This window comes from Artibeus jamaicensis, unplaced genomic scaffold, assembly GCF_021234435.1.
Source record: "Artibeus jamaicensis isolate MK-2021 breed Jamaican fruit bat unplaced genomic scaffold, CSHL_Jam_final contig_2259, whole genome shotgun sequence".
Classification (NCBI taxonomy): Eukaryota; Metazoa; Chordata; class Mammalia; order Chiroptera; family Phyllostomidae; genus Artibeus; species Artibeus jamaicensis.
The window spans coordinates 372,777-387,315 of NW_026521468.1; the positions used below are offsets into that span (position 1 = coordinate 372,777).

The 14,539-nt window shown below is 42.5% G+C and overlaps 1 protein-coding gene across 1 annotated transcript; it reads right to left on the reverse strand.

Annotated features, from left to right (window-relative positions):
• Positions 1 to 111: 111 nt before the first annotated feature.
• Positions 112 to 7,122, reverse strand: KRT39 (keratin 39). The gene is made up of 7 exons (XM_037129761.2): positions 6,658 to 7,122; positions 5,553 to 5,635; positions 4,743 to 4,899; positions 3,737 to 3,898; positions 3,497 to 3,622; positions 1,970 to 2,190; positions 112 to 641 (listed from the first exon to the last, which is right to left on the reverse strand). Exons 1-7 carry the CDS (start codon positions 7,120 to 7,122, stop codon positions 380 to 382), a joined length of 1,476 nt encoding a protein of 491 aa, XP_036985656.2. The 3' UTR covers positions 112 to 379.
• Positions 7,123 to 14,539: the final 7,417 nt, after the last annotated feature.

Genomic DNA, 14,539 nt, shown 5'->3' on the forward strand with positions numbered 1-14,539 from the left:
GTACCACAGCCAGAAACAACCTTAGAACTTGTCTGACTGGCTCTGATGAGGAGCGCAAGTCGATAAGACCTGAGCAAACAGAGGAGGAACCTGCCCGTCCCTTGTGGGCAGCAATGTAGGTCACCTTCTTGGGCACTTACAGGTCAGTGCTCGCTCCTTAGGTGAATGTGAGCAGTGCTTCCAGAGAACGTCAGTGAGCGTCCGTGTGGCAGCGGACACTTAGGGAAGGAGCAGAATGAAAGATAATCTGTGGATGGCGACCCACCGTAGTAGAAAGAAACTAAGTACCTGCAGGGGCTGGGGGACTCTTAAACCTTTCGGGCAGGGACAAATGTTGGCCTCCGTGTCATGAGTGAGGGATTTTTACCGCCCTGGGAGGTTAGGCTTGGGCAGCTCTGATGATGAACCAAGGCTGCACATGCTCATACGAAGAGATGACTTTCCCGTCTTTGATCTCCTTGGTGACGGTGCAGATTTTAGCCAGTAGGTGGGTCAGGGCCCTGCAGGCACCGCAGGGCTCCGGTGTCCCTCGGGGAGCTGAGGGTGCTGCGCACACTGGGGCCGCACACTCCATGGCTCCGCCCTTACTGGCTGTGCAAATGGCAGGCCCAGGTTTGGTGGCACACGGGTTACAGGGAAGCCTAGAAGAAAACAGAGTTTTACCTGTGACCGAGGGAAGGCAAAAATGGCGATGGTTAATTTTTCACCCTGTGTCGTTCAAAACAAACACTTACGCCCTCACTTTGTCCTGTCATTAGAGGAAGAAAAAGAACCAGACCAGATCCACGGGAAAGCAGCAACCCAGGTGTAGAGAAGTATTGGATTGTGTTAGCTCCCATCACAGGGAACTCCAGGGCGCTATGGGAGGGTCAAGGCCAGGGTGGGTCCAGCTCTGTCAGTTACCAGCTGGTGCCCTCAGACTGTCATCAGCTGGTGACTCTAGTTTTTCATCCACAGAGTGGATATAAAGGGAACTAAACTCACAGGGTTGATGGTGAGAAGGGACATGTTGAGGGGCTTATCACCTGGGGAAAGGAAGTTAATCAGACACTTTTCTTATCAGGGAGTTAATCACAGGACTGCTGGTGGCCTGAACCCCACCCACGGAAGAGTTCTCAAAGCTTCATCAAGAAGCTCCAAAGAGCTGTCTGCGTGTGTTTGTGAGTGGGTGGTCTTTGGGGGACTGGAGTGAGAGGCAGTAAGGAGTCCTTGGAAAGCATCATCTTTCTTCGCTGATTCAAGGCCCTTCGGTATGTTGTGGCTCCTGCTGGCAGTGGGTTAACATTGTGCTAGTGCAAGGTGAACACGCCAGTTTAAAGAACTCTGTGAACTGACTTCACCGATTATTTTGGGGAGGGATGTCCCTTTAACAGTCGTAACCAAGTTTGCCTTTGGAGCATTAGTTTGGACGGAGTTGCTTCAAAGAGCCCATGCTCTAGATCAGTTTCTTATGGGTTGGTACACTTCTTATTATTTTAAAACATTACAACTTCTGTAAAAAAATGTGCTGAAACACACATATGTACATGACGGTTTTAGCATCGAGAAGAGGCAACTGGGCAGGGTCGGGCATTTCGGCCTGAGCAGGAGCCTCTGAGGAGAGTGGGGCCGCCCTGTTCGAGGCCACCCGTTCAGACGTTCATCTCAGTGGGGGAAACCTGTGTGTCACCAAGAATGCTCATCTTTAAAGAAACCGTTTTTTCCCTAGTAATTTTTAAAAAACTCTTAAGACGCTAAAACACCTACGAGGAACTAACCGGGTACAGGGGCTCCCCAAAACTGCTGAGCTGAGCTAGACTGGCTTGTAATTGCAGATATCCAAGTGGCACAGCTTGAGAGGGTGTATGGACCCCTGGGTCCCAACCTCCCCGTCACTGGGGAGATCAAAGCACCTGCCGTCTGGTTGCCAGGGGCGGTGCCTAGGTGTATGTGAGCGTTTCTTTCGTGAAAATGTTTTTACTTAACGTACTTGCAGTCCGAGCTCTCCAGGAGGCCGCGGTAGGTGGCGATCTCACACTCCAGCTGGGACCTGACGTCCAGCAGAATCTCGTATTCTTGGTTCTGCCGCTCCAGGGCACATCGGATCTCCGCCAGCTGAGCCTCTAGGTTATCGATCAGACCCTGGATCTGGGTCAGCAGGGCTGTATAGCGGGCCTCTGTGTCCGCCAGGATGCATTCCTGGGAGTCTCTCTACCATGTAGGAGAAAAGCAGGATTTACAATGATGACTCCTTTAGGCCCCGGTCCCTTGTGATCTGTACCATTTCAACAGTGGTTCCTTTGTAACTGGTACTAACGAATCTTCAAGCCCTCTTATTATCTCCAAAGCAAATAAATCCAAGAACAAAATCATCAACTTTACTAAGCTTGCTTCCTTTTATCCAAGTGCCACGTATCTTCCTGTTTCTTAATCCCTTGATAATCTTTGACCACACTTTCCTACCTCTGAGAGGAAAAAATATTCCAACTTATTCTGCACCTAGGAATTAAAAACCCATTACTGTGGTACCCGGGAGTGTTTGGACCTTTAAAAGGAAGTGAGCAGCGTTTAGCCATAAACAGTCCCCTCATGAGATCTACTCTTTCAGGTGTAAAACAGGAGCCGAAACTCTGATGATTAAAGTTTCTTCCTGCTCTATCATTCTGTTAAGTTTTATGGGTTTTAGGTTTTAGTATAACCTATTATTTGCATGATTATCCCAGTTTTTATAGATGAGAAAACTGAGGTCCAGGAGCTTAAATGAGCTGTCCCCACGCACATGACTAGCTTGTGATAAAACCGGCCTTGGGGCAAGGTCTTCCTAATACCCTTCAGACCAGAGTATTCAAATACCTTTTACTTCAGAGAAGCACAATCAGTTCTAACTTGGGAACCTGAATTCTGGCTCCGGCTTTTATTTCCTTTGTAACTTAATGCCCTGGGATCTTGGCATCCCCATCTAGGAGATGGGTGAGATAATCTGGCTCGGGAAGGTCACTTCACTCCTGAGGCTCATCTGTAAAACTGGCTTCATGATTGTGAAGAAGATTAGATAATCAGAAGATTACTTTATAAATTCTATAATTTGTAAAAATGCTTTGCATTAATACAATGCAAAATGCTTGTATTATGCTTGTATTAATACAACACTAAAATGCTTTTAGTATTTCCCAAAGTGTATTCATAGATTATTACTGCCATGAGATATTCTTTAAAAACAGGGTCCACAGCCAAATAAGTTTTGGGGTGCCAACTACCATACACCCCCTTCTGGGAGAGGCATGACACACACGCCAGCTTATCAAACGCCCGCAGGAAGGGCCCCCCCCCCCACTTAACCTTTGTTTAATGCAGCATTTCCCAGGCATATCTGACCAACAAGCCCTGTTTTGGCCACAGACCCCTTAACAAACAGAAGGACTGTTGTTCTGAGGGATGTAGTTCGGGAAACATCGCAGCTAGTGTTAGGGGCTGTCGCTGCCACCATGGTGCTGGGCTTGGTCAGCTGGCCGCGTACCATGCAGTGCTGGGCCTGCCGTTCAACCTCCAGAGCGTTCACGGCACGTCTCAGCTCGATGATCTCCTTCTGGCAGCACTGCTGCTGTTGACAGCTGGTCACCACCTGCTGGTTCAGCTCCTCCATCTGAAACACAGTCAAGGGCCGTGGATATCGTGAAAGAGAACACCACTTGGATTAAAAGGCCCCTGGAAGTGCAAGGCCAACAACTCACTGGTTTTGACTTTGCTGCCTCCCTACCTGCATGTTGAACCATTGTTCCACATCTCTGCGGTTTGCCTCCATGATAGACTCATACCGACATCTCATTTCTTGCAGAACCCGATTGAGGTCCACAGAAGGGGCAGCAGTCACTTCGATGTGCAGTCTGTCCCCCAGCTGGCTCTGTAAGGAACTGATTTCCTGTGGACAGAAAAAGGGTGTGAAGTCACTCGGTGAATAGATGACTTCCTTGTTCTTGTTTCTGTCTAACAGCAATAATTTAGCTTAACTGCGTCCGAAATATAGCCCACAATAAACGAACACATGATTCATAGTTGCGTTTGAGATGCTATAAAGTGACTTCAAGCTATTTCAGATGTGACTGTGTGTTCAAATATGTGCAGCATGAAAAGGAAGTGACTAGCAAGAGCAGGTATTTAAAGAATTTAGATCATTTCCAGGGATGGTTAATGGGTGAAGCGACATAGAGGTGGCATTTATGAGAGACCATAGTCTTCAATGCTAATAAAGGCTTAGGCCGATATCGATTCATACCAGTAGTGGCAGGAATCTGTGTGGGGATGCAGACTAAAAGGTGGGAAGCCGCCCTGGCTGGTGTGGCTCCGTGGATTGAGGGCCAGCCTGCAAACCAAAGGGTAACCGGTTCGATTCCCAATCAGGGCACATGCCTGGGTTGCAGGCCAGGTTCCCCAGTAGGGGGCACATGAGAGGCAACCACACATTGATGTTTCTCTCCCTCTCTAAAAAATAAATAAATAGGATCTTTTTCTTTAAAAAAGATGAGAAGCCTATGAAGACAATAAATTTGAGTTATTTCCTTTTTCTACAAAGGTGGGAGAGGGCAGCAGAGGCTTCAGATATTGTGTTACAGGCAATTGATTTGAAACACATCAAACCGGTAGCAGTAATGCAGGTATTATCAGGGCTGAAACCCAGAAGATTATCTAGAGGATACACCCTTTGTCAAGTTCAATTCAGAGGAATCAGTGTTGTTTTTGGAGGCTTAGGTGAGGCTTTCTCTAACCTCTTCATGGTTGTTTTTGAGGCAAAGGAGCTCCTCCCTCAGAGACTGGCCTCTTGCCTCCAGGTCCGCTTTGCCCAGGGTCAGCGCATTGAGGATCTTCCGTAGGCCGTTGGCATCTGCCTCCACCAGCTGGCACAGGGGCAGCTCAGCTTCATACCTTTAAAAATGAGGCGTGGAGCGAAAGACGTTAAGACGTAGGGGGTGTACACCGAGCCTCGCAGAACTTCCTTCTGCATTTTCCTCTGGGCCTCTCATTTACCATACTTCTCTTGTGCATTTAAAGCTGAAATCACTTGATAAACATGAGCACTTAGTTATTATTCCTATATTTGTTTGCCAGACCGAGGCTACATTGCTGTTCTTTGAGAGGAGGGAATTTATCCTCCTGCTCCTGCCCCTAGAGGTGATGCAGCGAAAGCGGAAAGAGCATTGGGTTAGGACTTAAGAGAGCTCGCGTCCAGGTTTTGGCTCTGTTTCGTACTGGTCGTGTGCCTTTGCATAAGTAACTGAACCCCGCTAAGCCGCCATTTCCTCACCTTAAATGGGGTAACAGTGTATTTGCTTACCTATTTTACTAAACTCTTAGGTAATCAGGTGGGTTTATATGTTAGAAACTCTAGGTGCCTGTATACAACATGTCAGTGGTTATTAAACTTAATACTTTATTGAATTTGAAGGTCTCCTCTGGGCTAGTGCCATCACCGTGTGGGTAGGAGGGTGAGTAGACAAGTGGATAATCTTATTGGGAGTTTAGCGTCCAATGCAGGGTGAATTCTGCCGTGAATGGCAGACAGGGTTGGGTGGGCTTACTTGGCTCTCAAGTCATCAGCAGCCAGTTTGGTGTTGTCAATTTGTGAGACCAGTCTGGAATTCTCAGCCTTGGTGCACAAGATCTAGAATTAAGAAGTTGTACACACAAATGAGACAAACACCGAGGTCCCTTCCTTAAAAACCAAGGGGATGGCGTGGATTTCAGTCAGCCGGGAAGGCTTTTCAAATAGCTATCCTTGGGAAGTTTGGGCAACTTTGAAAAATAAGAACTTCTGTTATTTTCCTAAAAGTTAAGCAAGAATTATTTCAATGAAGGCTTGAGTAGATGTTTCACCGTTAAAATATAAAATTTACCTTAAATTTGCATAACATACCATGATCTACTAGAATGTAAATACCATGTGGGCAGGGATATTTTAGTTCCCCAATATGTTCCCAGGGCCTAGGATAATGTCGGGTGCCTTGTCATTGTGCTCAGTAAATATTCGTTAAGCTAATAAACAGAATACCATATTTTGTCGCATATAACATGCACTTTTTTGCCCAAATATTTTAGGGAAAAATAAGGATGCAGATTATACATAGGTGGTACTAATTCATGTGTATAATGCAAATCATACACAGGACTCAGTTCCAAAATATGATGCGCATTATACCTGGCAAAATATGGTAAGTCCCCCACATGTAGCAACAGCATATCACTCTGGACAGGAAAGTCAGGTCTGGTGTGGGAAAAACTGTTTGAACAATTGGGAGGTGATGAAATGAGCATCATGTGGAAGAAGTGGTGATGGGTGAAAACGGGTGAAAATTAAACTAGTCAGAAACTTATTAAAACAAAATTCATTTTCTCCAATTCCTGTTGTCTTATTTTGGTTAAAGAAATGGCAGCCATATGTTGTTAACACATTTTGGTCCCAAGTCATCTGGTTAAAATAACAGCAGAGCATATTTCTCTGGAAAACTACAAACTATGACTATAACTCTGAATATTGCATCAAGATGACAATTTCATTCAAAACGTTTTCTTATTCTACAAAATATTTTTCAGCATAAAAAGAAATAAACATTAAAGTTTAGCAAAGGACTATTGCTTGGAGAACATCAATGCAAAACTTGATTGTACGGTTGCTACGAATCTTACCTTCTGCTGCAGCTCTTCAATGGTTGCGTAGTAGGACAGGTAGTCAGGACAGATGACAGGGAGCTCCTTATTACACTCCTCCTGGATTTTACACTCCAGTTCAGTGTTCTCCCGTTCCAGCATCCGCACCTTTTCAAGGTAGTTAGCAAGGCGGTCATTCAAGATTTGCATGGTCTCTTTCTCCTTCCTGTTGATGCCCTCACTACACCAGCCACGGTCATCCACAGAGGGACCGGTCCTGATGTTGTTTACCAAGCAGGTGGGCATGAGACCAAAGCAGAGAGTAGGCTGGCAGCCCTGGGCTGGGAGAGTTCTCAGAACATGAGTTGGTTGGCAGCTGTTGGCTTCAAGATCACCACACTGGCAGCTGGTGTCCGAAGAAGTGATCCTAAAATTGATAATCGTAGAGCAGCTTTGGCATGGTGTTGAAGAAGAAATAGTAGTTGGACAGTCCTTGGTATCCATAGTGTGTGCCCAGCTTTGGTTTATTTCAAAGTCTGTGGTTCTTCTGGATGGAAAGCTCAAGCTACTGTGAGTGAGTCTAAACCCCGAGCGTTTGGTGGTTTTCTCCTTTTCGAAGGGCTTATATAGCCTTTCCTCTCAGTGGTGTCAGAGCAGGAAGGATGTTTTCCTTTCTAATGTTTGTATCGAGTCCCATGCGAACATCTCATTAGTCTGCTCTTGACTTGCCCGAGAAGAGTTACCTGGCTCATAAAAATGTGCACTTAGGCGGTCAACTGAGTTATTACCCATCGCAACTACTACTTGTCACTGGGCACAGAGCTTCACATGGTTTCTTCAAAGGAACTGCTGTACAGTTCTAGCAGCACCAATTATTAAGTGGGTGTGAGTATATTGAGTTCATTAAGTCCTTGTTGACCTCTGCACCTGGCATTGAGCTTGGCCAGGAATGAGCCCATTTATTTTCCCTCTGCTTTCCAGAAAAGGGAAACTATTAGTATCTACTAATTATTGGTATGAACTTAGAAATTAATATTTTATTTTGTTCTCACCATTTGCTTTTCCTTTTTTTCTTTGTTCTGCCTAGTTGTTTTTCTCCATTTTTTATTGAGTATGGGTTAAAATATCAGTCTTAAATGAGGCTCTTTTTAAAGGTAATTTCTGTTTTAGCCTTTCCAGGTAGGGTTTGATCGCTGACAATTAATTTCTTGAAGAAAAGGCTGGTTACCTTTTGTTTTCTTCCAAAGCCCACATTTGATAACATTTTTAGTGCCCATTGTTTGCTTGCGGTATTACATTAACTAAGAAATTGTGATGGAATTGGTTTATATTTGGTGTTTAAATATGATCTGTTGAAAGGTATATGTGTTCTTTCTCAGGAATAGTTACTCAGCATTTTCTTGGGAAAGTTGTTAGTTCCTGATTTTTTATGGAGGCTCTAGGAAAGAATGGTTTTCTTGCCTCTTCCAGAAGCTGCCCCCATTCCTCGGTTCATGGCCCCTTCCATGTTCAAAGCCTGCCATGGCCCGTTGAGTGTTTCTCATGTGTATCACTCTGACACTGACTCTTCTGCTTCTCTCTTCCACGTTTAAGGACTCTAATGATTATATTGGGCCTAGTCATACCATCTAGGATTAAAGGTCAGCTGATGAACAACCTTACTTCCCCCTTGCCATGTGGCCTAACACACTCAAAGGTTCTGGGATTAGGACATGAACATCTTTGGGGATCCATTGTTCTGCATATCAGGTGATGTAAGGAAAAAACATAATTTACAATAGCACCAACAAATATAAACTGTGCAGGAACAAATTCAGTTAGAAATGTATAAGAGCGACAGGAATAAAATGCTAAAACTAGAATACATGGAAAGATGTCCATCGTATTCTCGACCTGAAATGCTGTATTCATCATTATAAAACTGGCAATTATCTCTACATTAATTTAACTCAGATCCCAATAAATTTGTTGCAGTCCTCTCAAAAAGTGACTTTTTGGAATAGAATAAGTAGTCCAGAAATAGACTCCCAAATAGATTGTGACTTAGTGTATGGTAAATGTGACATTTAAAATAGAAGGGAAAAGGTAGACTACCACAGACTGCATAGTGTGAAGGCAGTTCTGTATCAGTTGGGGTGGAGAGGCTGGGCAGGCCATGTTGGATCGTACCACTCAGCAGGGCGAGCAGGGCGAACTACAGACTGATCAAAGATTCCGATGTGAAGAATGAAGTCATAAATTGCTAAAAAACCATAGGAGAACCTTTTATAAATTTGCATTCAGAAGGCCTTTCCAATAATGTCTCAAAATTAAGAAAATATTTAAAAAGTGAATTTGACTACATCAAGTAACCTGTCCATGGGTAAGAGATATGACCTACAAAATCGGGACGCAGAGGACAATGTGGGAAGGAATATTTACAGTTACGCCTCAGATAGTGACCAGAAGGAAAACATAAAAGACATCTCGAAAAAGTGTCTTAGAAATAATGCTCAATATTACTCATAATAAAAGGGAATGTAAATTTAAACTACATGGAGATATTTTATTTTTCCATCTGTCAGATGGAAGAAAACCCAAGTTTGATCCCACACGCATTGGACTGTGTGTGTGGAGCCCTCACTCACTGACAGTGGGAGTGTAAATTTGTGCAAGTTGCTATAATTGTACTGCAATCGGAGCAGCGTGATGTCGGCAAAGAGAATGACGACAAAGAATAGAGTCTAGAAACCTACTCACGTGTATGTAGTCGATTGACTTTTGACGAAGTTTCCAAAGTCAGTCACTGAGAGATTTTCTAAATAGATGTTGCTGAATCAGTGATATAATTGTGTACCCAAATTAGTACATCTCGAACCCTGCCTCATAATATATCTAAAAATTAATTCAAGATGGGTTAAAAACACTTAAATGTGAAGGTTTTACATACAGAGTTTTTAAAAGAAAACAGTATCTTTATAATCTTGTGTGCAGCATGTGGAGAACACTAATCATAAAGGATTGATTAAGCTTCATTATCATTGAAATCTTTTACTGATTCAGATATGGAATCTGAAATAAAAATGAAAAGGCAAGCCACATGCCGGGTGAAAATAGTCTCAATACATCTGACAAAGGACCTGTCCCGTGACCCAGCAATTTTATGACGAGGTGTATGCCCCAAACAAATGAGTGATGTGCACAAACAGACTTTTGTAGGAGTGCTTTGTTCCGAAAGTCACCAAGTGGAAACAGCCCAACTACTCACAAGCAGAGTAATGGTTTCACAAGCTGTGGTGTATACACGGAAGAGAACTCAGTGAGAAAATAGATAATCTATTGGCACTCACAGCAACATGGAAGAACCTAGAAAACAATGTCCTGACCTGAAGAAGGAGGACACAAAACAGTATAAATGGTATGATTACATTTATAGTAACTTTAAGAACAGGCCAAACTCATCTACGGTTAGATGATCAGAATCACAGATGCCTCCTTGTAGGGGAGGTGAGTTTCCAGGAAGGAGCCCAAGGGAACTGTCAAGGTTAGTGCCCTCCAAGGTGAAATTCTCATCCACAGCTGCACGGTTACCGTGTGTGCTGTTCAAACTTCATGGCCCTTCATCCTCTTAATTGATGCAGTTTATCGTATAAAATGATATCCTGATAAAATATGGTTAATATGGAAATAGATTTGATACAGCTCTCTAGCTATATGAATGCCACTATTTTATTTATATACTTGAGTTGCAAATGGATCAAATATTCACTTGTGAGAAATAGAAGTTATGCTAAAAGACAACAGAATTCTTTTAAAAAGTCAAGAGAAGGAAGGCCTTTTCAGCAGTGACTAAAAATCAAGAACCTGCGAAAAATGGATAAATTTGACTCCATTGTAATAGTGTCAATGATAAAAATGAAGATAAAAAGTAACAGTGCTTGAAATCATTCATAATTTTAAAAACATGGATAAAAGACTGGAAGGAAACATATCTGAATGTGAAGAGCGGAATTCTCTGCATTTTATAATTACCAGTAAATGGCTTTTTCTTTATGCTTGTACATGCATTCTAAAAATTGAATGCATCACTTTCAGAATCAGAAAAAAAGTTAAAAAACTACTCAATGTTTCTGTTCTATACCTTTCTCTCCATCTTCCTATTTTCCTTCTCCTCTCGTGACTCTTGGGCAGGGCTGTTCCTTCTTTCTTCCCAGAGCTGGCGGCTTTATCTGTTCTGGGAGCTGATTCCCCTTCGATGCCTTCAGGACCACATTTCATCACTGACACTCTTCTTTTCTTGGATATTTCATATTTTCTTTACTGCTGATCAGTGTTCCTTTCCCTGTAAGGGTCTGTTACCTGATCCTAAAATACATGTTACCCGACAAAGCACTTCTTCCCTGAAGGCAGCTTCTTCCTGCCTTCAATGATCGAACTTTTTTGTGGAGCGGTGTGGTCAGAAAAACTTGAGTGCGCCCATCCTCACTCCACTGAGGCCAGGGTGGCTAGCTCGGGAAATGGACAGACCAAGAATTATTAACCTGTGTCTTCAACATAATAATTGGTACCATACTGTGCAAAAACTGTGCAATCAAATGTGATAGGCTGACAGCAATGTGAGCGCCCCCAGCGTGTCCATCCTATTATTAAAGATGTTTTTCCACTTCAGTCCTACTTTGATTTTGCATAAACCCAGGTTGGAAAGATTTTTAACTCCTGAAAGTCAGATAGATTAGTCATGCAAAATGTTATATATCATGGAGGGTAGTCATGTGCATCTTTTTGAGAGGAAATTGGATATAGTTCATTGGAAATTACAGAAGCTGGGAAACTGTTACACAATTTTTTTTTTTTTACCATAATCTTAACCAAGGCAGGAAAAAAGCCACAGAAGTGCGGAGAACAGGTGATGGGAAGTTTATATGGTAGAGATTTCCACGAGTTAAATTTGCCATTTTGTGATGCTACGGCATTAAATTTATTCCCAGCCTTATTATGAGAGGAGTAATGGGGTTTGAACACTAGTTCATGGGCTTATGTATCTGGAAAATATTTTATTTTCAGTATTTTTACTACCTTTTATTGTTAAACGAGGAGAGCGCACTGTAAAAAAAATCCAGCACAAAATTTTAGGTCTGAAACTCGACTTTTTTTTAAGCCTACCCTGTATGAACTGTTATTACCATGTACTTTATTTCTGAGTCCTCCAAAAATAGAAATACAAAAAAAGGAGAACTTTTCCCCAGCTTCCCACTGTTTTTAAAAAAATAATTATAGATTCACAGGAAGTTGCAAAGCTATGGTTATATCTCATTCAACTATGGTACAATCACAAAACCAGGAAATGGATATGATGTGTGTGTTTAGTTCTTGTCATTTTTTCCACATGTATAGATTTATGTAGCCACCACAACAATCAAATTCACAACTATTTAAGCACCACAAAGTTCTCCTTCATTCTCTATCTCTATATTTGATCGTTTCAAGGATGTCACGTAAACAGCATCATGTGGTATGTGGCTCTTTTCACTCACCACAGGGGCTTTCAAATCTTGAGGACATTTGGGTTGTTTCCAGTTTGGCTATTACGAACAAAACTGCTATGGACAATTGCGTATTTTTTCAATCCCTTTACTTTTTTAAATTGTATTTTCCCATTACTGTTTATTCCCCTTATATGCTCTCCCCCCCCACCCCTCTTCTTCCCCCTGCAATCACCACACCGCTGAGTCCTTTTTCTTTTTTGCTCAATTCCTCCACCCCCCACCTCCCCCCTGGCCCCAGCTGTCAGCCTGCTCTCTGAGAACTTACCTGTATCTCTGTATCTGAAGTGAGCTTCTTGTGGAAAAGTATCTAGTGTTTTTATTCACTGCCCATCTCTGTCCTTTAATGGTATTTAGATGATTTCTAGTTGTTGTGATTCCTGGTATGGTAGGGCTTAGGTCTGTGTTTTATTTTTGGTTTTCTGTTTGTTCCCTCTGTTTTGTTTTTTTTTTTTAATTTCTCTGTTTTCTTCTCCCTGCCTTTCTGCGGGTTACTTGAATATGTTTCAGAATTCCACTTTTGTTTATTTATAGCATTTTAAGTTTTCTTTGCATAGCTTTTTAAGTACTTGCTTTAGGTATTACATGGTATACACTCGCATATGACTTACTACAGTCTACTGACACTGACTGACACTTAGTCACTTCAAGTGAAGTACAGAAACCTCACCTCGCTTCTTCCCTTTACTCACCTCTTTTCGGAGCTTTGTTTTCCTTCTCTGCCTACAGCTGTTGGTGTTTCTGGGTTGGTGGCTCTCCAGTTCCCAGCACAGAATATAGGAGAGAAAGAGGGAGCCCGGGAAACTCACCAGTGTTGCTCCTGGGATGTCACGGACTCCAGATGGATTGTCCTCTTCTTCCACCTCTCGGGATCTGCTTATATTTGTATATGGGATTTCCAGGTTTTTAGTCACACTTAGGAAGAGGAATGGGGATAGGTACCTCTACTTGTCTTTCTGGAAGTGGAAGTTCTCTACTTTGCTTTTGAAGTGTGTGAGAATAATGACTCTTATATCCTAACTGCCCAGTAACAGACCGATGTAGCTTATGGCATTGTATGCAGCCACTAAAATAATGGTCACAAGATGATCTTACATGGATGGAGAACCCCCCCCCAAAAAAAACTTGGAATTATCTTCTGGAGGGCAGGTCCCTTTTAGTACAGGCATCCCGTTAGCTGGGTGTTCTAGGAACCCATCTGTATCAGTGCACCAGCTGCTGTTGTTATGAGAGGCTGTGTTCCGCTCGGTGAATTTTTTTTGCAGACCCAATGCATTTGCCCATTTCACGATGGCTGATTTACGAGTGCACCTGCCCACACAGCACAGAGTGTTCAGTAATTTTGGACCCAAAACAGCATGAAACCTGTGCCGCACCCTCTCTAATCGCCTGACCTTGCCCCCCACCCCCAGTGGCTTTTTTGTTTTCCCAGTGAAAAAGTCCTCAGAGAGAAACATTTTGCTGATGTGGGAGAGGTGGAATAAAAAATGGCAGAAGCACCAAAAGGCATCAAAATCGATGAGTTCAAAAGCCGTTCTGAGCAGTGGGAAAAGGTCTCGACAAGAGTGTTGCATCACATGGAGAGGACTTTAAAGGCGACTGAAGTTCAGACGTGGAAGAACAAATCCACAAGTTTTTAATAAATTCTGGGCTTTTGGGGTCCCTCCCATATTATTAAGATTGAAAATGCTTAGATTACATAGTGAAAACAACAGGTTAGACAACTATATACAGTTGTATATAAGTCATGTGTAATATTATGTATTATATGGACAAACCTTTCTTTAAGAAGGAAAACTTGTAAGTTCCCAAAATATTGATAATGGATGTTAAGGGTATGGAATTATGACTTATTCCCCACCTACTTCATGGGCCAAGTTAAAAAAAAGGAATCTAGTATTTTATAATTAAAAATAAAATGAAATTTATTGTATTTTTATTTCTAAGTTATGATGTTGACATTTTGTATGGATTAATCTATTTGTATTTTAGAAACTAAAATATTTTTTTAGCTTGCGTTTATGCAAGATTAAACTATTGGCATTGGTTTAGACAATCACCTTGACATCAAATAGTTGTTATTTGATAACTTGGGTGGAGTTATTACAGCAAGAGTAATAAGCCACAAAGTTATATTTACCAGGCTAAAAGAATGAATTACATTTTATATGGAGATTAGCAAAAAAGTTTTACAGACTCCTAGACTATCGCAGATAAGCAGGCAGGAGAGGAAATGATAAAGCAGAAATATATACCAAGGATGCATAGAGGAGGACTTTAGGGTATGAGAGTCTTCTCGACTTGAGTGTCAAGGTTGGATGTCCCGGCCGAAGCCCCATCTCCCTTTTAGGGCACTGCTGGCTGTGGTCCCTCCGCCTGCTGTGCTGGGTGTGAAGGAC

What these genes read in the sequence shown, in the direction of transcription:
- KRT39 (XM_037129761.2), bottom strand. Translation starts at nt 7,122, where the DNA reads ATGGATACCAAGGACTGTCCAACTACTATTTCTTCTTCAACACCATGC. An exon ending in AACAATGGTTCAACATGCAG is followed by an intron (nt 3,623 to 3,736) that starts GTAGGGAGGCAG and finishes ACTGTGTTTCAG; the next exon opens with ATGGAGGAGCTGAACCAGCA. An exon ending in GGCAGGCCCAGCACTGCATG is followed by an intron (nt 2,191 to 3,496) that starts GTACGCGGCCAG and finishes CCTACATGGTAG; the next exon opens with AGAGACTCCCAGGAATGCAT.